We start from the raw sequence: 21,717 nt of genomic DNA on the forward strand, positions 1-21,717 counted from the left end.
AAATTCACCATATTTCCAACCATCTAAGTTATAAAGTACTGAGGTAATGTTTGTCCTAATAATTCAAATTCTACTTTGTTTCTTTCTTTTAGTCCAGGATTTTTAGTAATATATTCTGTATATAAATTATTTAAGGTGATAATATACAGTATAGGCACGCTCCTTTTTCAATTTGGAACTATATAGTTGCTCTAATTATTGCTTTCTGATTATCCTACAAGTTGATCAATAGGATGGAGAACTGGCTTGATACAATATATTCATATTTTTGACAACTACCCATAATTTGTGGTGGTCTGAGTCAAAGATCTGTATCCATCAATGAAGAAAATAATAGATATGTTTTTGGAACTTCTTTGCCTTTTTTTAAATCATACATTATTAGTGATGTGATCTCAGGTGTCTCTGCCTCTTCTATATCTGGCATCTGGAAATTCTCATTCTACATTTTGTTGAAACCTGGATTGCAAAATCAAACATTATCTATCTAATATATGAGATAGATGCGGTTGTTCAACAATTTGAATATTCATTAGCACTGTCCAGTTTTGGTATTGGAATTTAAATTATCTTTTCCATTGTTGGCTTACAAACTACTTGCATCATATTTTAATCAATTTGGCTGATGTTTCATCAACTCCTGCAGCCTTTTTGGCAACATTTTCTAGGATTTGTTGAATTTGATGTTCCATAATGTGTGGCACTATTCCACTGATCAAATCTTTATACATATTATAAATATTGTGATTTCTTGGTTTCCTTGTACAACTGCACCATCTTTTCTGTATATTTTTCTTTTGGACGACCTTTTATATCTTATATCAAGCTCAACCAATGTTGCCCATCTAATATTCTGTGAATATATATATTCCCACTGTATAGCTCAAAGCATTATTGTAATGTGTTGCTTTTCATCACAGTAAGCTAACAATCCATTAAGTTGTCCTTATAACCCTGATATTCTACAGTCGTTATTCATCTATTTACTAATCAAGACTGATCCATCTTAACTTCCATGACCAGACAAGGTCAACTAGATACAGTGATCTACTAAGACTTGTATACATACAGAGGGACATAATATCTTAATATAAAATACTGTGGTTGAGTTTTTGTTCAAAATGATTTTCATTTGATAAAATGTTTTCATTAACTAAATCTTATTCCATTTATAGTGGTGGTCATGTGAAGTTGGAGGAAGATGCAGACCTGGGTTATGTAGAAGATGGGACATCCTGTGGTCCTAATAGAATATGCTGGGATCATAGATGTCTCTCAATGGATACTTTTAACTTCAGTTCCTGTCCTGGAAGTACAGATGGCTTTATTTGTTCAGGACATGGAGTAAGTTTAGTCTTTTGTCTAGAGATGGGGGAGTTGAAATGTGAAAGAAATATTATTCATTCTTTTTGGATATTTAAAGAAGCCCAGTAAAGCAGCAGTACATGGATGAAGAATAATGATGAAAGTGCCTTTAAGCTGAGCTCACTTCCTAATGATTACATCAACCAGGACCAGTCTATATAATTTTCTTTGCACAGTATAGAAGCAGTTGTTATGGCCTTTTTCTGTAAGCTTTTTTAACTACCCAATTTAGGATATAATCCTGGGATTTTTTTCAATGCTGCAGTAAATTTCTAGCACAAATTAATCTTTCTATCCCTTGTAAACCAGGAATGTTTTTAAAGATGTTCCAAAATAAATAGTATAAATCTGGGAGTCATTTATTAACAATTCTGTTCCAGGTAGTAATTCTAAAAATGAGAGGGGAGCTTTCAAATGAAGATTTGTTTGCATGCATGAATGTTCCTTTGAGAAAGTTTGTTTCTGACTGATCAAGAGTGTCTCTTATAGGTAGTTATAATTTCAGCATGTTAAATTTTGTATTACACAGAAGAGAAAAATCTTTTTCTTTGCCCCCATAAACACTTTCCCCCCAATATCCTTACATATGTTGTTCAGTCCCCATAGTTTATATTCCCTTTTCTCCTCTTCTCTTTAAAAAAATAGTTTGTCTGTTAAACTAATATTATTAGCAGTTTGAGACGAATAGTGTTTTTGGTTGAGGCCATTACTTTAAAAATACTTACCATTTTCAACATCTGAAAATTATAGGAGCCATTACGTAGTCATAAGCAGAAATAAATTATTTTGCAATTTTTCTGAGAGTGGAAGGTAAAAGAAATAGGTGTTTTGCATTTTTAATATAAAGAAAACTTTATGTTAAAGACCAAAAAAATTCTTGAAAACTTGTCCAAAATGTAGTGGAAGATCCTGAAAAAGCTCTATAGATTCCCATAATGGGAGTGAAGGCCACATCAGGACCATGAGCCACTTTGGTGTAATGGTTAAGACATCAAGCTAGAAACTGGGAAAGTGTGAGTTCTAGTCCTGCTTTAGGTGGAAAGCCAGCTGGGTAACTTTGGGCTAGTCAATTTCCTCACAGGACTGTTATGGGAAAAATAGGAGGAAGAATCAATTATAAAAATAATAAAAATGGGATATAAATAAACAAAATGAATTGAAGCTTATCCATTCATGGTCAATTAATTAAATATGGGAGATTATAATACAGCACGGCTGTACTCAGCATGTGGTCCTCAATGGAACCGCATCTACGTGGAGGGAATTTTGTAGTGGGGACTCTGTTCTGGGCCCAATGCTCTTCAACATCTTCATCAATGATTTGGATGAGGGGATAGATGGGGAACTCATCAAATTTGCAGACGACACCAAGCTGGCAGGAATAGCCAACACTCCAGAAGATAGTCTTAAGATACAGAAGGATCTGGACAGACTTAAACACTGGGCGTTATCTAACAAAATGAAGTTCAATGGTGAAAAAAGCAAGGTTCTATATTTATGCAAGAAAAACCAAATGTACAGGTATAGTATAGGGGGTACCTTGCTCAATAGTAGTAACTGTGAGAGGGACCTCAGAGTCCTAATGGACAATCACTTAAATATGAACCAGCAGTGTGCTGCAGCTGCCAAAAAGGCCAACACAGTGCTAGGCTGCATTAACAGAGGGATAGAATCAAGATCACGTGAAATGTTAATACCACTTTAAATGCCTTGGTAAGGCCACACTTGGAATCCTGCATCCAGTTTTGGTCACCGTGATGTTAAAAGATATTGAGACTCTAGAAAGAGTACAGAGAAGAGCAACAAAGATGATTAGGGGACTGGAGGCTAAAGCATATAAGGAACAGCTGCTGGAATTGGGTATGTCTAGTTTAATGAAGAGAAGGACGAGAAGAGACAAGATAGCAGTGTTCCAATATCTCAGGGACTGCCACAAAGAAGAGGGAGTCAAGCTATTTTCCAAAGCGCCTGAAGGCAGGACAAGAAGCAACGGATGGAAACTAACCAAAGAGAGAAGCAACCTAGAACTAAGGAGAAACTTCCTGACAGTTAGAACAATTAACCAGTGGAACAACCTGCCTCCAGAAGCGGTGAATGCTCCAACACTGGAAGTTTTTAAGAAGAGACTGAACAGCCATTTGTCCGAAATGGTAATAGGGTTTCCTGCCTGAGCAGGGGGTTGGACTAGATGACCTCCAAGGTCCCTTCCAACATTTATTATTATTATTATATATTATTATTATTATTATTATCGATCATCGCACAGTCAGCCAGATGTTCAGACTGGATTTGGCATTTTGTCTACCTATCGAGTCCTTACCCAGGACCTGGGATAGGCAGATGTGGATGTTTGATGGTATTACAGATATCGTCGCAGGATGGAAGCAGTTCCTAATAAGGCCGCCTTTTGCAATTGACTAATAGCGAATTTGTCAATGCCAATGGTGTTCAAGTGGTGCTCCAGTTGTTTTGGGATTGCACCCAAGGAGCCTATGACTATTGGTACTACCCTTGCTTGCTTTTGCCACAGTCTTTCTATTTCTATTTGTAGGTCTTTGTATTTTGTTATCTTCTCCAGTTCTTTCTCTCTATTCTGCTATCTCCAGGCACTGCCACATCCACTATCCAGACTTTTTTGTCTTTCTTATCGACAATTGTTAAGTCTGGGGTGTTATGTTGCAGGTGCTTGTCTGTTTGAATTCTGAAGTCCCAGAGCAGTTTAATTTTATCATTTTCTATGACTTTCTCTATTTTATGATCCCACCAGTTTTTGCTTACAGGCAAATGATATTTTTTGCAGATCTTCCAATGCACCATTGTTGCTACTTTGTCATGCCGCTGCTTGTAATCAGCAATCTTCTTGCAACCTTAAGTGGTCCACTGTTTCTTCAGCTTCTTTGCATAGGCGGCACTTACTGTCTGTTGCTGTCTTCTCAATTTTGACTTTGTATGCATTTGTCCTTAAGGCTTGGTCTTGTGCAGCCAGAATTAGTCCCTCGGTCTCTTTCTTCAATTTTCCTGCTCTTAGCCATTGCCAGGTTTTATTGTTATCTGCTTTCCCAGCTATTTTTTTCATGTATTGGCCATGTAGTGCTTTGTCTTCCCATGCCTCTATTCTGTTCTTCATTTGGTCTTTCTTGTAGGCCAGTTTGGTCTCTCCAGTAGTTAGTAAGCCTTCCTGATATACTAATTTCAGTGCATCTTCATCATTGTTCTTCAGATATTCTTCCAAAGCCATTTTTTCTTCTTCAACCATCTGATGTACTTGTAGCATTCCACGCCCACCTATTTGCCTTGGTAGATAAAGTCTATCAATGTCACTGCGTGGATGAAGGGCATGATTCATTGTCATTATTTTTCTGGTCTGCCTATCCATTGCTTTTAGTTCTGCTTGAGTCCAGTCCACTATTCCAGCTGTGTACCTAATGACTGGGATTGCCCAGGTGTTGATTGCCTTTATGGTATTTCCTCCATTGAGTTTGGATTTTAAGATCTTCTTCACTCTCTTGATGTATTCACCTCTAATCTTTTTCTTGACTTCAGTGTGCTTGATGTTGTCAGCTTGAAGGATACCCAAGTATTTGTAGTACTCTTCCTCATCCAGACTCTTAATGTTATTTTCGTGGGGCATCTTGATTCCTTCAGTTTTCACTATTTTTCCTTGTTTGATAGTAAGTGTGGCACATTTGTCCAAGCCAAACTCCATTACAATATCTTGGCTATATATACGGACAGTGTTGAGCAGCGATTCTATTTCAGATGATGTTTTTCCATACAGCTTCAGATCATCCATGTAAAGGAGGTGGGATAGTCTGGCAGATGTTTTTGATGTTTGATAGCCATGTCCTGAGTTATTCAGTATTGTTGACAGAGGAAACAGTGCAATAACAAATAGTAATGGTGATAATGAATCTCCTTGAAATATTCCTCTCTTGATATTAACCTCTCCCAGCCTCTCACCATTGATCTGCAACTGTGTCTTCCATTGTGCCATCGATCTTTGCACAAATTTTCTGATGTTTCTACTGACTCCTGTTATTTCTAGGCACTTTATTATCCAATCATGTGGCAGAGAGTCAAATGCCTTTTTGTAGTCAATCCATGCCACATTCAGGTTGGTCTTCCTTCTCTTGCAGTTTTCCAAGATCATTTTGTCTATTAGGAGTTGATCTTTTGTTCCTCTGCTATTGGGGCGGTTTCCTTTCTGCTCAGGTGGAAAGAGATTGTTTTCAACTAGATGCTGTTGCACTGCATCAGCTACTACACCAGTTAGTAATTTGAAAGTTGTTGGTAAGCAGGTAATTGGCCTGTAGTTACCTGGTGTTGCCCCTTTTGCTGGATTTTTCATTATTAGGTAGGTTTTCCCAGTTGTTAGCCACTTTTCAATTTCTCCTCCTTGTAGTATATTGTTGAACTGCTTGGCAATGAGTGGGTGTATAACAGTTAGATGTTTCAACCAAAACCCATGCAGTTCATCTTCACCTGGTGCTGACCAATTTTTGATTTTCTTTGCTCTTTTTTCTACCATTTTTGTTGTTATTACTAGTTCTTTCATTTCAACTTCTGTTTTATTTGCATCCACCTCTTTTAACCAAGCCGCATCCTTGTTGTATTTCTTTGGGTTATCCCATATCTGCTTCCAGAACTGCACTGTTTCTTCCTTGTCAGGTACTGACTGATTCCTTGCAGTTTCTCCATTGATGGATTGGTAGAAACGTTTCTGATTGGATTGAAATTGGAGGTTCTGCCTATAGTTTGCAATTCGAGCTTCATATCTACTGATTTTCCTGGCTATAGCTGTTATTTGTTGCTTTATTATTTCCAGTGCTTCCTTGATCTTCCTTGTTTCTAAGTGGTATTTCTTGATTAGGTATTCTTTGGTCTTCTTGTTCTTCAGCTTCTTTTCTTTCATCTGTTCTAGCTTGCTTGCATGTGATCTTAACTTGCTGATCTTATTTTCTAGTCTAACCTTCCATTTTTCTGGTGCACTGTTTGTTTGTTTTTCTTCTTTGTTGATTTTGCATCCCAGGTATTCTGTTATAACTGCAGCTGTGCTGTACATTAGTTGGTTTGTTTCTTGCAGTGAATTGGTGCTTATACTTGATATTGCAATATTTGCATCTTTTAATGCTTGTGCTAGCTGTTTCTTTGGAACAAGCTTCAATGCAGGTAGCCTTATTCTGTTGTTTTTGTGCTGTTCTAGATGCTCAGTTATTCTTTGTTTCAATTCTTTTATTTCTTTAGTTAGAGGGTTTTGTTCTTCCTGAGGTAGAGGTGCCTGGTTTCCAAATGAGAACAGTTGTATATCTCTGCTAGATTCCTTCACTGCCAACTCCCCCTGGTTTGCCTCTACATTCTGAATTACTTCTGGTAAGGCTTTGATTTCTTTGCCCTGGGTAAACCTTTGCAGTTCGTCCAATTCTGTTTCTGTGAATACTTTATTTCGTGTTATAAATCGGCGTTGATCTGCTAGTCTCTGTTCTGTTATTTCTGATTCTGGATGTTGTTCTTTCCAGAACTTGGTGCATTCGTTTTAGATATCCTCTTCTTGTTGGACTTGATCTGTAGTAACAGATCATTATTTCTTTGTTTTCCATCACTGTGTATCTGCGACGGGTAAACACCTTTTCTTCCAGTAGTTCTGCAGCTGCTGGCCCTGGTTGCTCAGCCAACAGTCCTGAGTCCTGTAACCCATTTTTCACCAGATATCCAGGAACTCCAATATCTAGTGCGGACCTTGTTAACCCGGGCGACGTCCGAGCCGGTATGGCATTCTGAAATTTACGTCTCACCATATTTTTTATGGGAGAGACACTCTTTGTCTGACTCCTCTGATGAGACCTGTCCAGTATGGTTGAACCTCTGGCATAGCTCTCATCTTCCTCAGAGTACACAAGCCCACAACCACGTCAAGGTAGTGTTATTATTATTATTATTATTATTATGGATCATCGCACAGTCAGCCAGATGTTCAGACTGGATTTGGCATTTTGTCTACCTATCGAGTCCTTACCCAGGATCTGGGATAGGCAGATGTGGATGTTTGATGGTATTACAGGTATCGTCGCAGGATGGAAGCAGTTCCTAGTAAGGCTGCCTTTTGCAATTGACTAATAGCGAATTTGTCAATGCCAATGGTGTTCAAGTGGTGCTCCAGTTGTTTTGGGATTGCACCCAAGAAGCCTATTACTATTGGTACTACCCTTGCTTGCTTTTGCCACAGTCTTTCTATTTCTATTTGTAGGTCTTTGTATTTTGTTATCTTCTCCAGTTCTTTCTCGTCTATTCTGCTGTCTCCAGGCACTGCTACGTCCACTATCCAGACTTTTTTGTCTTTCTTATTGACAATTGTTAAGTCTGGGGTGTTATGTTGCAGGTCCCAGAGCAGTTTAATTTTATCATTTTCTATGACTTTCTCTATTTTATGATCCCACCAGTTTTTGCTTACAGGCAAATGATATTTTTTGCAGATCTTCCAATGCACCATTGTTGTTGTTGTTATTATTATTATTAAAAAATTCATTAGTTTCTTAGATTCCAAGGAAATATATATTAGGATTTTTCTGTTTTTAAATTTGAATTACATCCATTGTAGGTTTGCAGTAATGAAATGCAGTGTGTCTGTGAGCAGTTATGGACAGGTATAGACTGCAGCAAGCGTCTCATGAAACCAATCATTGATGGAAGCTTGCACAATTCAGGTGAGCTATACATGTTTTGTGGCAATGTTACTATTCATGTGAAATGGCTTGAACATGATCTATACCGAAATAAGGGTACTGATTCTTCATTTAGCACTTTTAAGGAAAGAATCTTCCATCATATTTTGGTCCTGTTCAAATATAGCTACACTTACATTGTTATATATAGAATTAGAAAGAATAACAACTATTTTTGACTCTCACAAGTTTGAATCCTGTGTGGCTCATTGTTCACTTAAGTGTCCCAGAATTTTACATTAAAAGAAAAAGATTGTGTAATTTTAAGTGGGTTTCTTCAGTGGTAATGCAACAAATTCTTGTTTTTGTTTTAATCTAGGTGTCACTAGCACAAATATTATTATTGGTGCTATTGCTGGTACAATTTTAGTGTTGGCTCTCATTATGGGAATAACAGCATGGGGTTACCGGTAAGTAATTTATATATAGAGAAAAAAATTATAAGCTAAGAAATAAGATAATGGTTGATAACATGTGTTAACAAAGAGTAAAAAATAACAAAACCATTGGTTTCACCAGTTAGAAAAAAACAATAAGAAAGCAGGAAATGTAATAATTCAATTCTTAATTAGATATAAAGTTCTAGTTTGTAATTAAATAAAAAAATCTTCATTTTCAAATATTTATCTGTTTTAAATAGATCCAATGAAGAAAATATTAGTGCAGCATTAAAGAACAGATGTGCTCTTAATTTTTAAAAGTATAGAAATCTGTCTCATTAGATGCAAAGAGACAAAGAACTCATTATATTTGGATCTAAAATTTTAAATTCTGTACATCATATTAAAATTGTTATACAATTTTGAAAATAATGCAGAGAATGTAGAGAAAAAACCCCACTTCTTTCTCGGTGTTACCCACTGAAGTTGATTTACAATAGTTTCAAAAGGAGCACAAAACCCCTTCTATATAATGTGGAACTACAGAGAATTTTCTGCAGTAGATTATAGAGATGAAGATGAGAGAAGAGAGAGAATAATTCTATTGACAAATGCCTTTCCAGCAAGCTGGACAAGTTATTAGTGCCCAGTGCTGAAGTTCTAAGATCTTAAAAGAAGAAAGGGTTGATCCATGTAGAACTGCTAAACATAGCTAGCACTTTAATTTTCTGAAAGAGTCAGAATTATATCATCTAAAAAATGTGAGATATATATGTTTTGATTGCCTGTTGCTTCTTACAACTCACTCCAACTGAAGGCATTTTGCCTTTTTACAGACCACGTGCCCCTGAAATATCAGTTGTTAATAGAATTTTGGTTGAAATCCTGCTTTCCCAGAAGTATCTGTTTTTTCATTGTGGACATCAGAATAGTTGACTCGAGTTCCAGGTTTCCAGAGATCATAAATAATCAGTCATGGTGCATGAATCTTTAGTTTCAATAAACTGGTTTATTGCATTCCTAATAGTCAAGGTTTCTGAACTCCACTTTTCATGTCAAGCATGTCTTGCTAAGGTATCAGATTAAATACCAGAGGAGAGTTGTATTTTGTTTAAATTTAGGGAAAATGAAATATTATGAGTTCATTTCTTGATATTTGGAATATTTTGCAAGAAAAAATGTAATTGAATATAAAATGTACACTACTTTGCAGGCACTTGTCAAACAGAAAAAAATGTGTCTCCTACTTATTCAGGGCATCAGCCTATTGTTCTTAAATACAAGTAATCCTTGATTTACTTCAAGCATAATTAAGCCCAAAATTTCCGTTGCTAAGTAAGACAGTTGTTAAATGAATTTTGCCCCATTTTACGACCTTTCTTGCCACAATTGTTAAGTGAATCACTGCAGTGGTTAAGTTAGTAACATGATTGTTAAATGAATCTGGCTTCCCCTTTGATTTTCCTTGTCAGAAGGTCACAAAAGGTGATTATGTGACCCTGCGACACTGTCATAAATATAAGTCAGTTGCCAAGTGTCTGAATTTTGATCACATGACCATGGGGATTTTGCAATGATTGTAAGTGTGAAAAATGGTCATAAGCCACTTTTTTCAGTGCCGTTCTTTGAATGGTCAGTAACTGAACTGTTGTAAGTTGAGGACTACTTGTACAACAAAATTAAATTCAAAATTCAAAAATAATTAATAATTACTAGCGTTTTTAATATATTGTGAGTCTTTGAGCTTGGTTCCTTAGAATTGCTTACAAAAGTGAGATCTGATTTCAAACAATGGCTTCCTACATCCAATCTTAGCTTGCCCCTGAAGTTTTCATAATTTTTTTGATGTGCACATGAGGGGAGGGAGCAGATGGATTAATGGCACAAGATACTAACATATGAGGGAAAATGTAAGATTGCCTTCTTCTTCTTCTCAGAGTTTATGGGATCCAAAAATTCTTTAAAACACTAAATAAAGTGAAAGCAAATGCCATATGATAATTCATTCTTTATCTCTCTTCCTTTCTCTTGTAAGAAACTATCGAAGACAGAGGTATGTGCCAATAAAGTATGCGACCATATTGTCTCAGAATGCTTGAAATAAAAATCCCTGTTCCTTACTTATTAGGGGGTATGAATGCTTATAGATATTTGTGTGAATCAAAGTATTCCATATTATGTTTATGTTCCACTGAAAATCCTGTTTATTTATGGACTTGTCACTAACAAATAACCTAATTGGTCTCTTTTTTAATGTTTAGTATTTCCTTCCCTTGGGTTTATATTTTCTATTATAATTTTTGTTCCTTAGCAATCAAAATACTGAAGATTTATCCCTAGATTGCCATCCAGAAAAGTGTAATATCCTAAACATGTTAATTTTTTAAGGTGTTACCAGATATTCTTGATACAGCAGCTTAATAAAGACCATTTCCTCTCAAAAACAGAGCCAATTAACAGGCCAATTGATTAATGACTTCTCAAATACTTTAGATTAGTAGGCATCTAAAGACTTTCCTGTTGAATATATGAATTTGTCTTTTACAAAGTTAAGTTACTGGTTTTTAGATGGTGTCATTTAGATATATATGATTTCATTTCCATCTGGTACACATCATGTTTTTTTTTTAAAAATCAAGTTTTTAAAAGTCAGACATGTAGAATAAGAATCAGATATATTGTCTTGAGTCTGATCTGATTTCATGTTGCTGCCCTATGTAACTGCAGAAGTCAGTGCAGATTGAAAGCATTCTACCTTTCACTCTGGGAAGTTGTGCGCAAACAAAAGATTTTATATAGAAAAATCAACATATTTAAGAAATGAATACAATTTGAAATATGGCACTATAAAATTGCACAAATACAGGAGCAAAAGCCCCCATGAGATTTTCAAGCTGTTGTTATGAAAATTGCATCATTTCAACCTGTTTTCAATCCAATAAAGTTCTAAACATCATTTTTGGTTCAGCATTAAACTGAGTATCCCTCAGGAAACTCTCTCAAATGCAATTGGTTTTATTACTGTTTATTGTATAATTTAAAATGTGCTATCACCTCTTTCTGAAATAACATCATTTAACTGTTCTTTGACTGCATTGCAATTTCTGAAGTGTATTCTAATTTTTTTTTAAATTCCTTAGTGTTCAAATGAATGTTATGGACAGAAGTCTGGAATATATTTTATTTATTTATGTAGCTATGAGTTTTTACAAACAAAAAATAGTAATGGTTCTGTGGCTAGGGAGATGGGAAGAGTATTTTTGCTGCATTTTTTTAAAAAATAGGGATGAGTGATCTCTTTGGTTTTGAGGACAGGAAGCATAGCCCATTATTTATAGGTAACATCCATACAGGATTGAGGAACAGCAAAACTTTCTTAACAGTTTATATCAATTAACCAGGAAAATGGGGGAAAACAATAATGTCTATAGTCGTTAAATGGGATAGAAGCAGGAAAATACATGTTTCAGCAGCATTCATGACTTCATTTCTAGGGAAATCTAATTCAATTTCATAAAATGGTTTCCTTTAAATATGAAGAAGCTTATTCCATTTCATTGGTGCATATTACACGTAAATATTTTAGAAACTGCAAGATAAACAATTATGTATTTTGGAAATACATTTTTGTACTATAGAATATATGCCTATTTTCCTCTATCACCTGTCTTATTTGTGTGATTGTGAGATAAAATAATTTAACCGCTTGCTAACTCTTTTTTCTTGACTGGAGAGAGAGATAGTGAGTAAGTCAATGTATTTTCAGCCTATGCATGTATTCTGTTTTTACTGACTTCAAAATGTTTATTATGCTTTAGACAAATTCCTCAGGGAGATTATGTTAAAAAGCCTGGTGAGGCCGACTCCTTTTATAGCGACATGCCACCTGGAGTCAGCACAAACTCTGCATCTAGTTCTAAGAAGAGGTCTGCTTTTCTGTCGCATTTTCAGATTTCTACCTGTTCCATCACACATTATTCCATTAGTCAGAACCTTTCATTGTTTTGCAGCAGGTTTGATTCCTTCTTTCCTTCCTTCCTTTTGTGGGCTTGTTAAAAAGTGGCATTCCTCCATCTCTGATTGCTGACTATTGCATCACAAATTTTGGTGAAACTAGCTAAACTTCAAGGAAATGTTCTGCTGTAAGATTATTTCTGATCCTACTTAAAAACAAAATAAAACAAAACAAAAGTCACAGGAATACTCAGCCTAACTAGTTTTTTTCAAGCTCTAAAATTATGTCTTTCATGCTGAACTTGTCCTCCATTGATAACATAGACACATCTAATACTAATTAGAAATGTCTAATACTAATGCCATCTTCATTTTCTGCTTGGAAGTAGCTTATTTCCAGTTGCTGACATGTGTTCAGTAGTAATTATCCAGTTATCATTCTTGTATTCAAACAATACTTGAAAAGGTAGGATGGAGCTTGGCATGGAATACTTGCATCCTTCATTATAGATCCTAAATTAGTTAGCAAGCTTTCTAGGAAAATTTCCAATTTTATGACACTGTGAAAACAGTAAAGCCAACAAAACACCAAAATTGGCTTTATTTTATAGCTTGTTCAAGTAACCAAAGATGGAGGATTTTTTACTCATACTTTTAACAATTGTAATAGATGAACAAAATGTAAGAATATACATGTTGTATGTTATCACCACTTTGCTGTGTTTTGTTCTTACCTTATCTTGCATTTCCAGTTTACATTTCACATCTTTACCAATCATGTATGTTTAGAGCAAATCATTTGGTTGGCTTATAAGATATATGCACAATAATGTTGCATGAAGTAGAATGCTACTTATAACCAGCTGCCCTGTAAAAAGATTATTCTGTTACAGATCAGGCCACAAAGACATTCATAGATCTTTGATTCTGCTAGATTAAATTTTATATCCAGTCAATTATCTCCTCTTGCAATATTTAAACAGTGCATGAGCAAAAAATGCCTTGCTTCTTCTGTGAAAGGGAGACTAAAGGCAGCAACTTCAAATTTTATTCTAGATCCAGAGTGTTTAACTAGAAGCATTGGACTGGAAATTGCTCCATTTACTGAAAAAGATATATTCATTATTTTCAAGTAATAAATTTATCTCTATTTAATAATCATAAGCAGATAAAGTCACTTCGATATGGCACTTTGTCATTTTTAGCAGCAAGAATGATCAAAGTGTTTTTAATGCTTTATAAGTGACCACCATTAAAGTAGCATAATAATAAACAGACATTAATTACAATACACGAATATAACTTTATTAAAAGTTACCTGGAGATAGGAAGAAAGTTGTAATAAAGAATGCATTATAGTGCTAAAGTAGTCATCTAATTAAGATGTTTCCCTTTTTTAAATTTCAGTAAGATCTTTCTGATGGATGCCTATTTGAAAAATAATTCTAAATCAGTCTGAATTGTTTGACAAAATTAACTGATATTGAATATTTTCTGAGAACCATATTTGAAAAATGTGGATTGTTCAATTCCCGAATGTCTCCAGAAAATAAATTTAAGAAATTTTTGGAATATCTGTTTCCTAAGATTTTTTTAACAACTTTTGCAGGGTGCCAACTTCCTGTGAAGTTGTTGACTGACTTTTAAAATGGGCATTGCTTAAATATTACACATTTATTATGTGTCTTCTACTACTTATTTTCAGTAATTCCTTCTTCAATTGTTAGCTCTTAAGAACATTATACTTTTTAAAGTCTGCATCTTCTGAAACATACAATAACTGAGTTTTTACTTAGTTAAAAACAAGAGTTTATAACAAGGGTTAGTTTCAGCCTTCTCTAGTTATTCCTAACTTTCCACCTGCTGATTATGCTAGGTAGAAATTCTAGGAATGGTAGTTGAGAAACATCTGGGAACCATGAGGCTAAAGAAGACTGGCTTGATTATTGTTTCTGGTAGCAACACTTGGTATGCAGTCCAAGTGTTATCTTACATTTTGGTGTATGGGCAACCAGTGTTTATAGAATAGCAAAACTCATATGTAATCCTCAAAACTCATATGTAAGAATCCATTTCAACTTTCTGATAAGAATTCTCTGACCATTGCCTATAGGTTTCTGTGTCACACAAAATGAAGAAGCAGAGTGTCTAAGAAAGAACAGATGTCCCCAATTTACAATTTGCTCTCTGAGTCTTCTTACTGCTTGCTTTGGCCCTCAACATATTATTCTGTGAAAATACTATTCAGAAGGTTTCCTATTCCAATTTTATATTCTGCAGAGTAAAACAAAGCTTAGAATAGCTTTCAATGCCCTGGTGCCTCCTAGATGTGTTGGGTGAAGGACATGTGAAATCTAACTGAAATAATCTACATTGCTAATTAATTTTTGTAGACAGTTGAGGATGTTCAGGAAGAGCTTTAAGTTTCCTCAGCCCAATATGTAAGTTAACAATGGGATTATTAAAATACCAACATGTCAAAACCAACCATTGTATATGAATCTTGCTTTTTATCCTAGGTCAAACGGCTTATCTCATTCATGGAGTGAAAGAATCCAAGATGCAAAGAATCTTTCAGACATCTGTCAAAATGGGAGACAAAGGAGTAATTCATGGCAAGGTGGGAAACACTCATGCTTAGCATGACAGATTTCATTGAGTCATGATTATCTAAAGAAGTTGGATTGTCTCTTAGATGATATTAAAGCATAATAGATGTTTAAAGATTTGATATCAGCTCTGCCTCCCTTTTTTCTCTAGCCTAGGATATGGCTAGATAAAACATAGTTTGATTTAAATGGGTATGCCCTGAACCTAAACACATTGTGTATGTATCTTTAGGACTGCTGAATGCCTGAATTCCAAAATTATAATTTACTATTATCTTTTTTACTATTATGTTTTGATCTCTTTCAGGTAATATAGGAGGCAACAGAAAGAAAGTCAAAGGCAAAAGATTTAGGCCACGGTCTAATTCAACTGAGTAAGTTTGGCCTTTTAGTTGACAAAGGAAAACAGAAAAGCTCTCAAGCTACATTTTGTTTCAGTTCCTTTTAAATATTTGATATAGACCCTTAGATGTGACATGTTTTGAATAAAAATACCTGCTGGTAAATAGGGTGGTAAATGATCTGTTATCCCTTTATGGGCTTCATTACTATACTATTGTCCAAATATCACTGTTCTTTTTCCACTTAAAGCATTTTGTGTCTTAACATAGGAAATCAGAATTTAAGTTAAGGCAGAAGGCATTCCCTCCTTCCGTTTTCCTTTTGAAATACTTTGGTATTTGTCCCCTTATTTCCCTTATTTCTTGTCATCTCATCTTTGAGGGAAATAAACTTCTTTTAGAAATAGAAAATCTGAGTGGAGAAAAATTACTTATTAGTTCCTGGAGACCTCTGTGCAGATAGTGGATTATAGGAATCCAATTTGTTATTTCAGGGTATTTTTTACTGCACCAAAGAGGGCAACAAGGAGCAACTGATGGGCAATCAATTGACATTTGCCATATTGATTACCCATTTAATCTTGTTCTACAGTGTTGAATCCCTAGACACATTCATCTAGGTTGCTGCATCATTCTGAATAGTGACCAACAATATTTTAGTATTCTGCGATCAAAGTTGGTTCTTGATTGTCTTTAATGCAAATGACTATTCAGTACTGTCTTGTAGTAGGAGAAAAGTTAGTCAGGAATCGTAGTTCAAAATTTCTCCATAATTTTTCCAAATAATTATTTGATAACATTATAGTATCTTTTCTCGTAAAGAAATAAAATATATTGGGGCAGGATAATCTATTAAGATCACATTTGGAAACGTTTTGTGTTGCAAATTTCTTTTGTGATGCTTTTTGATTGAAAGATAAAATTGAAAGATAAAAAGGACAAGTATAGAAAGTGGAAAGAGGGGCACATAACTAAGTCAGAATATTAGCAAATAGCCCGAGCCTGCAAAGACGAAGTGAGGAAAGCTAAGGCTCAAAATGAACTAAGGCTTGCAACCAAAGTCAAAAATAACAAAAAAGGCTTCTTTCAACATGTAAAAAACAAGAAAAAAGTGAAGGAAACGATTCATCTATTAGTGGGTGAAAGTGGCAAGAGGGTGACAAGCAACAGGGAGAAAGCAGAAATATTTAACTCATTTTTCGCATCTGTCTTTACACAAAGGGAAAAAATAGACCAACCTATCAAAAATAGTGCCATAAAAAACAAAATAGAAATACAAGTTAAGATAGGCAAGAAAATGGTAAGTGAACATCTGTCCAGCCTAGATGAGTTCAAATCACCAGGACCAGATGGATTACATACCAAGGTTCTTAAGGAGCTGGCAGATGTGATCTCAGAACCACTGAACTATATTTTTCAAAGACCCTGGAGCACAGGGAAACTACCAGAGGACTGGAAAAGAGCTGGTGTAGTTCCCATCTTCAAAAAAGTAAAAAAAAAAAGGACCCAGGAATTACAAACCTATCAGCCTGACCTCAATACCTGGGAAGATTCTGGAAAAGATAATCAAACAACGAATCAGCGAACGCCTACAGGCAAATAAATTCATTACTAAAATCCAACACAGGTTTGTCAAAAACAGATCATGCCAGACAAATCTTATTGCATTCTTTGACCAAGTGACAAAATTAGTGGATCAGAGGAATGCTGTGGATATAATTTACTTGGACTTCAGTAAGACATTTGACACTTGTAGACCACAACCTACTACTTGAGAAGATAGAAAAATGCGGGTTAGACAGCATCACCACCAGATGGATCCATAGCTGGCTGACCGGCCGTACTCAGCGTGTGGTCTTCAATGGAACCACATCTACATGGAGGCAAGTGTGTAGTGGGGTGCCCCAGGGCTCTGTTCTGGACCCAGTGCTCTTCAACATCTTCATCAATGATCTGGACGAGGGGATAGATGGGGAACTCATCAAATTTGCAGACGACACCAAGCTGGCAGGAATAGCTAACACTCCAGAAGACAGGCTTAGGATACAGGAGGATCTGGACAGACTTGAACACTAGGCACTATGTAACAAAACTAATCAAAGAGAGAAGCAACCTAGAACTAAGGAGAAACTTCCTGACAGTTAGAACAATTAACCATTGGAACAACCTGCCTCCAGAAGCGGTGAATGCTCCAACACTGGAAGTTTTTAAGAAGAAACTGGACAGCCATTTGTCCAAAATGGTATAGGGTTTCCTGCCTGAGCAGGGGGTTGGACTAGATGACCTCCAAGGTCCCTTCCAACTTTATCATTATTATTATTATAACAAAATGAAATTCAATGGTGAAAAAAGTAAGGTTCTACATTTAGGCAAGAAAAACCAAATGTACAGGTATAGTATAGGGAGTACCTTGCTCAATAGTAGTAACTGTGAGAGGGATCTCGGAGTCCTAGTGGACAATCATTTAAATATGAGCCAGCAGTGTGCTGCAGCTGCCAAACAGGCCAACACAGTGCTAGGCTGCATTAACAGAGGGATAGAATCAAGATCACGTGAAGTATTAATACCATTTTACAATGCCTTGGTAAGGCCACACTTGGAATACTGCATCCAGTTTTGGTCACCACGATATAAAAAAGATGTTGAGATTCTAGAAAGAGAAGAGCAACAAAGATGATTAGGGGACTGGAGGCTAAAACATGTAAGGAACAGTTGCTGGAATTGGGTATGTCTAGTTTAACGAAGAGAAGGACGAGGGGGGACATGATAGCAGTGTTCCAATATCTCAGGGGCTGCCACCAGAAGCGATGAATGCTCCAACACTGGAAGTTTTTAAGAAGAAACTGGACAGCCATTTGTCCCAAATGGTATAGGGTTTCCTGCCTGAGCAGGGGGTTGGACTAGATGACCTCCAAGGTCCCTTCCAACTTTATTATTACTATTACTATTATTACTATTATTATTATTGTTGTTGTTGTTGTTGAAGGGTTTTAAGAAATCTGCAAGCTGCTTAAACTTTGTTTCTGGAACCCTTTCTTCCTGTCTATCGTTTTCCCCCATTAGTTACACAGTTTAATACATTATTTAGAATAATATAAGACAACAATTTCAATGAATGTTATTGATTGTGCAGAGAAGCTTTTATTGCAAAGTAACCCAGATAATTCATCTCACAGACAATAATAGGAGACATAATGGTTCACTCTATAAGATTTTTTGAAGTTCCTTGCTTTGAGTTCCAATTATCAGAACTGGACTGCAAAAATGTAGACAACTAACTGGAAACAGCAAGGAGATATTGAATATTCATTATACTTTTTTGCTGTCTAGATTTTTGGAATCCAGATCTGGTATCTGTACTTTGATCTAAAAACCAGTACCAAACTAGGCAATTCATACGTTGTGTGTAAGGATACAATTGCACTACTTTAAATAATTTAATCTAGGTATAAATGACATATTTGCCCCAAATAATCCAACATCAAGGCTGTAGTTACTGGATTGGAAGGTACAACAAGTCATCCATACTTCTGAGAAATAAATTTCATAATTTCTGGCCATTCTTTGCAAATGGATATGAATTGTTCCCCAATCCTCCTGGTTATTTTGGGTGGTTTTATTTTAAGACAATGATTCTTGGTTAAAGCAGTGGATGACTTTGGATGTTATAATAAATCAAAAATTAGGCAGAACTTTTCCCTGCTTTAAACATTTTCTTCTAGACATAAGAGTTTGGTAGTTTTCATTTCTAGTTTCAACAAGCTATAGTATGTAGTTGCCATATTCAGAACAAACTGTTGTTTAAGAGTAATCACATTTTTCTTCAGCTTAGGATACACAGTTGGTAATTGGACATGGAAGAAAATACTCCAAATTCCTCTTCAGAATTATAGCAGTGGAGGAAATGGGCAGCATGAAAGTAGGGGAAGAAGCTCACCCTCAACACAGTAAAAATACTTTACAATATGATTGACTGCAGTTAGTGAAAATACCATCAGATGTCTCTAGCTTTTATGAAGTGGCTGTAGGAACAGAAAAATATTGCCTTGAAGACTGCAAAGGCCAGAGTTATAAAGTAACAATTTTTCTTGCATTAATACATCATTTCTTGGTGTATTAGTGAAATGGAAGATCATTTCTGGCAGTGAAAAACAATTTCTGCAAGTGATTTTCCTTTGTTGGTTAAATGTTGACCCTAGTAAAATGTATTTCATTCCAATGCCTGCAAAAATAAATGGATGGTTATATAGATTGTTCACCTATGAAAACTAGACTGTTTATAACTGCATAAGAGCATGTGTTAAAGCATGTCCCAAGTTTTCATACTGGCTGTCTGTTAATTTAAACTAACTTTACCATTAGATGTGCATCTTCCTCATTGTTATAAACTATATAGACTTTGGCTTAGATTTTCTTCTATTATATATTGTGTTTTTGCAGCAGGGTATCCCATGCTTCTGAGCCTGGGCTTTCCCACACCAATCAAATCCCACCCCAAGGCATAAGCCAGGGGATTTCTCACCACTCCCAAACAGGGAATCGGAATCACAGGTCAGTTTCAACTGCCTTTCTAGTTTGGCAGCCACTTTTACCCAAAGTTCCTTTTCCAAAGTTTTACTGTGATGAAGAATTTTGATTGCTTGGAAAGTCTTCTGCTGATGGCAGTGCTAGCTAAGCCCTGTTCCTTGCTGGCCTGATGTATAATTTCTCCCCTCCTACACTACTGTAAAATCTAGGGTCCTTTGCATTATTGCATGTTGTGCTCAAACCAATTAAAGCCACTGATTTAGTTTAAGGCATTTCACGCAACAGTTTTACCATCTGATCGGACAGGTTATTCTAGATCAGCATTTCTCAATCTCAGCCAATTTAAGATGGGTGGAGAATTCCTCAGCTGGCAGACTGCCTGGGAAATTCTGCCAGCTGAAATCCACACATCTTAAGGTTGCTAAGGTTGAGGAACACTGCTCTGTATCAATGAAGAGTGATGCACAGTTACCCCAGAGATAACTTTTTAACCTGTTTTAATTCTGCAAACTGGCATGATATTAAATTATAAGTGCAGGCTGATCAGCAGGAGTAGAAAAGTTAAATGGTTATGTATGAACATGCCTCAAAACTCTATTGTCTAAACAGCTGCATATTTTTGTTGCCATATGCTTCATGTTTATCAAATGAACCGTTGCAATAATATGTGTAAATTGAAGGTTTGGCATTAGTTTTTGCACAAGTCCACTGGAATGGCAAGAATTAGCACAGAATGCTCTGCTGTGTGTGCCTTTCCTTTGCTAGCAAATTGCCCTGCAGCTATACTTTTAACTTTTACTTTTTAATTAGCAACTGAGCTGGAAGACATCAAGCGCTTCTTTTTTTAAGCTATTGTTAATTAGATGGAGTTACGGCTGATAGAAAATTGATGCTATGTTTGTGCTTATGCGATGGGAGTGAGAAGGAATGTTGCAGTTTGGACAGCTATTATCCTAGTAACGTCGGAGCAATGGATTTCATCAACTAACCCAGTCTGGGTTTGATTTATTTTAAGAATGCAACCTCTACTAAACTCAACAAAAATGGCTTATTTTTATTATTTATTTATTTTTTAAATTTTTATGCCACCCATCTCCCCAATAAGGCAACTCTTACCAAAGATTTTAAAATATGGCCATCTAAAGGGATAGCAGAACGATGAGAATGACATAAATCTGGGTTGAAATAAGCACCTTGTACCTGTCAGTTTTAAGTTTCAACTTACATGAGTTCCAGGTATCACAGTAAAGAATAAGAAACCATGAGATTTCTAATCCAAGGTACTTAAAGAACATTAAATTGTCCTTTTCTCTGCTAAATTATGAAATGCTCCTGTGTATTTAGTTATACTGCACATTGAAAAAGCAGTTAGGTCCTAGGTGGATGTTTTAACTTTGTAACATGTTGTATATGGTAGTGATCAGCAGCATGTTTTTACTTCTTGCAATTTGTGCAGAAAATTGTCTAGCTTTTCATGCCTGCGCAGCAGAGAGTTCATATTTTACTTCTTATGTAGGGGTAGCTTGTATATAGAAGAAGGCTGTTCCAACTGAATAATCCTACTGATTTCAGAAGGATTCATTCTTAAATTAGTGAACATAGGATTGCAAATTATTGTATTGTTATTTAGTATCTGTTTGGGATATTAAGATACATTCCCTTATTTAGTAATCTAAAATATGGACTCCATATTTATGAAGTATTAATTAAAAGGCTAGCAAGAAAGAACAGTACATGTAGCAGTTTACCAGACAGGAATCAGCTATTTTCTTAAACTTTTCCATATATTTATCTTCAGTGACATAAAAAAAATAAAATATTT

General features: G+C 35.7%; 1 protein-coding gene across 9 annotated transcripts in view; it reads left to right on the forward strand.

Annotated features, from left to right (window-relative positions):
- The window catches only part of ADAM22 (ADAM metallopeptidase domain 22), a 105,535-nt gene that overhangs the window by 68,324 nt on the left and 15,494 nt on the right, over positions 1 to 21,717 (forward strand). For 3 of the 9 annotated variants that reach the window (XM_039361580.1, XM_039361581.1, XM_039361583.1), the window contains 7 exons: positions 1,176 to 1,344; positions 7,961 to 8,066; positions 8,404 to 8,494; positions 10,500 to 10,517; positions 12,283 to 12,390; positions 14,938 to 15,038; positions 15,335 to 15,401. In XM_039361580.1, the coding sequence (XP_039217514.1) occupies positions 1,176 to 1,344; positions 7,961 to 8,066; positions 8,404 to 8,494; positions 10,500 to 10,517; positions 12,283 to 12,390; positions 14,938 to 15,038; positions 15,335 to 15,401 (660 nt within the window). Of the gene's footprint in view, positions 1 to 1,175; positions 1,345 to 7,960; positions 8,067 to 8,403; positions 8,495 to 10,499; positions 10,518 to 12,282; positions 12,478 to 14,937; positions 15,039 to 15,334; positions 15,402 to 21,717 lie in introns of all 9 variants that reach the window. The other 6 variants (XM_039361579.1, XM_039361588.1, XM_039361582.1 and 3 more) reach the window with 3 other exon arrangements.

This window comes from Crotalus tigris, unplaced genomic scaffold (assembly GCF_016545835.1).
Source record: "Crotalus tigris isolate CLP2741 ecotype Arizona unplaced genomic scaffold, ASM1654583v1 scf7180000019305.191637, whole genome shotgun sequence".
NCBI lineage: Eukaryota > Metazoa > Chordata > Lepidosauria > Squamata > Viperidae > Crotalus > Crotalus tigris.